General features: G+C 30.9%; 1 protein-coding gene across 4 annotated transcripts in view; it reads left to right on the top strand.

Annotated features, from left to right (window-relative positions):
• Window positions 1-5349, top strand: part of LOC106680965 (uncharacterized) — an 85808-nt gene that overhangs the window by 71362 nt on the left and 9097 nt on the right. For 2 of the 4 annotated variants that reach the window (XM_014421023.2, XM_014421022.2), the window contains exon 3: window positions 2741-2800. The exons of the other annotated variants lie outside the window; for them this stretch is intronic. In XM_014421023.2, coding sequence (XP_014276509.1) covers window positions 2741-2800 — 60 coding nt within the window. The remainder of the gene's footprint in view (window positions 1-2740; window positions 2801-5349) is intronic. 4 annotated transcript variants of the gene reach the window in all.

Here is a 5349-nt window from a genome sequence, read left to right as displayed (position 1 = left end):
TTCATATGGGAGTGAGTGGCCCAAACCCAGAAGTGGGAGGAGTTAATTTCGTTTCATTTTTTAAATTAAAAAGCATATGCAATTTACTTGAAATGAAGCGACTAAACCATTTTTTATCGACCATAATATCTTCCTCTCAACTCATTCATTGGAGTCAGTTAAGAGTATTTGTCTTCTAGCCCCCTTCAATGACACAAACCTTCCTCACGTTTGGTTCCGTTCTTGTCTCTAATCCCCCTCGGATTATGGTAGAGAACCAACCTCTGTCTTGGGGTGTACATCAAAGTCCCCCTTTATCCCCTGTCCTTTTACCATCTTTATCAACGGCCTTCCGCTTTCCAACTAATATTCCCAGTATCATACGCTATGAATCTGTATGCTGGTGACATCTAAATTTATCTGTCCTTCGTTCCCGCATACTCATTTAACACAATCTTGAAACTACAGAAAGGCATCGAGAGAATAAGCCCCCCACTTTGACTATGTTTGTCTGGTGCAGAACGGGCACTAGGGTGAACTCGAAGTTAAACTCAATTTCTTTATTTTAATTTTCAAATTTATGAACTGCTTAGTACGATTTCTTTTTGGGATCACTAGAGAAACGCATTAAATCAAAATATCAATCTCACTATAAAAGTTTGTAATTGCAAAACATTCCAAGGTAGATATCGGTTTAGATATAATCTAAACGCTGTCTACTTTGACCATGCAGTTTTTCTTAGGTCCACAATAAAGAAAACCATTTTTATTTATCTTTAGGAACAAGTTTATGAAATTTCTACAAAAGGATTAGAAGGAATTTGAAAATTTGTTCTTGAAGATAAATAGAGATTGTATTATTCTATTCTTGTAAAAGGAAGATGGAGCGGGTGCAGTAAAAAAAAGAAACTGTTTATTTTGAGCCAACGTTTCGCCACACTCTGCACGGCTAAAAAAGATATTTATTATTATAATTATTATTTATTTATTTATTGCTATTAACAACTGTACATTCATATAAATCCAGTAAATTAAAAAAAAAAAAATAGAATAATACAATCTCAATTCATCTATTTAGTGTGTACTGTATTTTTATATTTCTTTTTCATCTACTTTTTAGTATTAATTTTATTATCTGATTTTTATATAAATTTTCACATATTTTAAATCATATTTCCTCACACTTTAGTTTAGTTTTATTTCATGTTTTCTATTCTCTTATTATGTTGCATTATTTTAGGTGTTTGTATTTTTTTTTAGTCCTGATGAAGCCCTGCAAAGTGGGGCGAAACGTTGGGTCACAACAAATAGTTTAATTTCTATTTATTTGATTTATTTTGATGCCACCCGGACCATCTTCGTTTTATGTATTACACATTGTGAATAAGCCATCTTCCGATATTCTATTCTCACTTTAAACCAAAATTGGGGCCAAAGTAGCCCGCGTTCACGATAACTGTTTTTGTTTAACTCATTCCAGACCAATTGCAGACAGAGTATGCAGTAATCTTGAATTTCAATTATCAGTCAGTTATGAAAGAAGCGGCCGTTAGAACAAGAATTGTTTAAAACAAAAATTATCCTATAAGTGCGCAAAAATAAAATCTTGATGTTGGTTTCAATTTAGCTCCTAAAATGAGTGACCCAAAGCCAGGATTATTTTTGGAATAAATGTTGTTTAATTTAATAATGTGTTTTATGTTATTTTATATTGCACACTTCGTGTCCTCGTAATAAAAACATTCAGAGGAGCTACTTGCACATAAGGCGTACAATCATCTTATTTGTACAAAGGGGGTTACAAAGCGACTGATTTCTATTGCAAACATTTTTTTATATCAAAAATGGTCAATATAAAGCTAAAAAAATTTGATTCTAGGGATGGTCTCCTAAAATATGTGCTGTTTTGAATGGGTTAAACTTCTTTTCTTTTTTTTTACAAAACATCTTTGAAAATAACGCTGCTTCTGACTGAACGTATCTTTTAACACAAACAACATAAAAGTATACGGTGCTTATGATGAGAAACGTTGATTTAATGTCAATGCAATATCGAATACGCAATATTTAACTTAAAATTATCATTATTATGGGTGCTTTAACGTAGGTTTTAGTAAAAACACATGAAACAATATATGCGGATGACATTTAGATTTCAAGTCCGTCAATTGTTGGAGATTCTAATTGTGTTTTGCGGGACCATTCCTAAATTTTTAATGACTATCAATGAGAGTATTATTCTATACTTTTCTATCTACTAGAAAAAGTTGGTATTCTTTACAAACGTTTTTACGTTTTTGCCGCTCATTTACGGTACGTGTTGAGTCAATTATGAAAAGTAATAGTGGCTGGTAAAACTATCGACGTTTCGTAATAAGATTAGCTTAAACTAATAATCATAATTAATACTGTATTATTAGCTAAATTTTGTTTGTATAATAAATTCTTACATATGGTTTATAATTTTGTTCTTGAGTTTCACTTTGTAGTAATTTTGGACTAAAAAAGTTCAATTGATACGTTTAATTAATACAATTATAATTAAAATTTCATAAACATAGCTGATTAAAGTAATTTAAGAAAAAAAAGTTTGATTTCGAAGCTTATATTTTATTTTTAATGAAAACAATTATAAGTAATATATATATATTTATGAAAAATTCGCTTATATCACTGAACTAAAAGCTCAAATGGGCCTGGTTTTACTAAAATATAAAAAACAAATATTTATTTCAATCTCATTTGTTTCATGGTATTTTAGGTATATTTGAAGAAGATCCTATCCATAAATGGAACAAAAGAGGTCTCACTAGTGGAGTGGGTAAGATTATTTTTGGTTCAACATTTTGTTTTTGTATTTATGTTTTGAATCAGCTTATTATGCCAAAATATCGAAATGCTTTTTGAATCATGGCTAAAATGTTTTATTATTGCGTACAAAACTTTCACGTTAAACTATGAATAACACCGTATATTTTATACATTCAATTGCCTATGATTACCATTATTAAGCCACAGAAGAATAGGTGACAGGGTGTTAAAAAAATAAGATGAATTTAGAAAACTTGAATAATCATTTAAAACCCAGTTCCGTCGTATACATCGCGGTATAATCTCGATATAAATGAAGCTCGAGATATCTGTGCCAACTTTTGGATATATCTTAGGACCGGAAACTTCTACGTTAAATTAGTTACTCAGTTATCCACAGGGAATGGTTCAAGAGTTCCTCGTTTCAAAACGGCGGAGTTCTTTTCGGAACTAACTCATAAAGGCTACAGAAATTGAGTCCGTGTTAGAATCATTCATAATGTTTGTTAGCATAAGATTTTGTCGGGAAAAAGATATAATGCGAATTTTAGGCAAGTTAAGCATTAATAATTTTGAATGGATTGAAGACAGGAGGTACCAATGGCAACTGGTCTCCTCGACAATTCATACCACTATTTTTTTTTTTTTTTTGTATTTCGCACATTCGCCACTGGTCTTCATTTTAAGAGATGTTCCAAATGAAATAAAAAAAAAATTAAAAGTTATAGAAAACAATTAATGAGAAAACAGCAATGAATTTGAAATATAAAATTCTTACTGCTACCAAAACCTACGACTTTTAAAAACCATTTACTTGCTACTATTAGCGTTTGGTTTGGAAATTCTTGACCATGAATTTGGCTTCATGTACTTATTTTTATATCATAAAACATTAATATCGAAATAAAAGCAGATATTTTCCCTCAGGTACGCATCCTTCCCAAACTGATATTTCTGTATTTTCTTAATGCGACTAATACTAAGTTATAAAACGGAGGTGCAATGTTTCCCGGCTAATTTTGCCTGAGTATTGTCGCTTGAGAGTTAACTCAACCACTATGAAGACATCATGAGAACTGACATCAATATCAGAGTATTATGTACTGATCCATAATCAAAATTGAAATATAACCTCAGTAATACTTATATCATGGTTTATATCGGTCAGGTATTTTAATAACACGGGACATATTCTGGTTTATAATTTATTTAAACAATAAATATAGTTTACAGTCTAATTTTATAATTATTGTATCAATTTAAAGGTATGAATGAATTTGGAATGTACAGTGACTTTATGACGTCATTGCTTTATGAAAAGCAAAATTGTAATTGAATTTTAATTTTATAACTTTTTGAAACGAAACGAGTAGTGTAGTTTATGGTAGGGAAAAAAAAAAAAAAAATCTGTACTGCCAAAATCCATGAAGAGACAGAAGTGCAGTATTTTGTAAGGAAGTACTGTTACTAGATCAAGGGTTGTGTAAGGAGGTGATTTGGTCAGAATCACGCTCAACTACCAGACTTTTACCCAGTTAAGAGTATCTACTTTATGAGGCTGGGTGGAACCCCGAGGTCTCTCGAACTCACAGGGTTGACAAACGGCTACTGTGAAACATAAAATAATTATCTGCCATAACCGGATTCAAACCCGAGTCCATGGAGTTTGTAGCGCAAAGCCTATTCACTCCCTTCCATAGAAAAAAATCGTATTAAAAAGTTTGAACCTTATTTATGATCAACAATGACAAACACACCTAAAGTCGGCCTTTGCAAAAATTGCAACATTAGCAATAAACACATCTGAGCGTAGCATGAATCATTTTATATAGCTTTTTGTTTTAATTTCTATTTTCAGCTTTTTTGTGGTATTTTCAGTGCTTAAGATCGGATTTTTACTGAAAAATGTAGCCTACTACCAAATTCAAATCGATTCGCAACGAATTTATGGATTATTATAAATATCGTCATTAATACATGTATTTTCGTTATTTGCATATTGCTTTCAGCATCGTCAATTATGTTTTATTTCGCGTTAGACTCAATGTCAGTTTGGCTTTTACAGTGATCTCTCATGTTTGCATGATTTGTTCTGGTAGATACTTATTTCTGTTTTTCTATTTCATGATATTAAAATTTAAATTAGAAATTTGAGTTACTTAATTGCTTAACTGTTGATTATATTGACAAAACTTCAAGATTATGCAATTTTAATGATGGATTTAATATTTTAATGGTGATTCGAAATGATTAAGTATATGTGGAATTATATGGAGCGACATAACAATTTTCTCAGTAGATCTAATATACCCACAAAGTTAAACAGAAAATGGAAAAATAACAACCCCTTTTGATATTTCCTACTAAAGATGGATTCCATGATAGAAAACAACAAACTATATACAGATAAAAACCAATCTGTACCCTGTCTGCATCTTATTTTACGCCAATCGATTGAGTAGTTTTAAATTACTTGTTTATCGTTAGTTGTCTTAAAATTAGAATATTTGGCATGGGCCTTCTTTGATGTATCTACTTTAGTACAAACATTTTGTTAAC

This window comes from Halyomorpha halys, unplaced genomic scaffold, assembly GCF_000696795.3.
Source record: "Halyomorpha halys isolate HHAL.00 unplaced genomic scaffold, Hhal_1.1 Scaffold301.1, whole genome shotgun sequence".
Lineage (NCBI taxonomy): Eukaryota > Metazoa > Arthropoda > Insecta > Hemiptera > Pentatomidae > Halyomorpha > Halyomorpha halys.
Note: the sequence above shows the minus strand (reverse complement) of the source record. Positions and strands in the feature narration are given on the sequence as shown.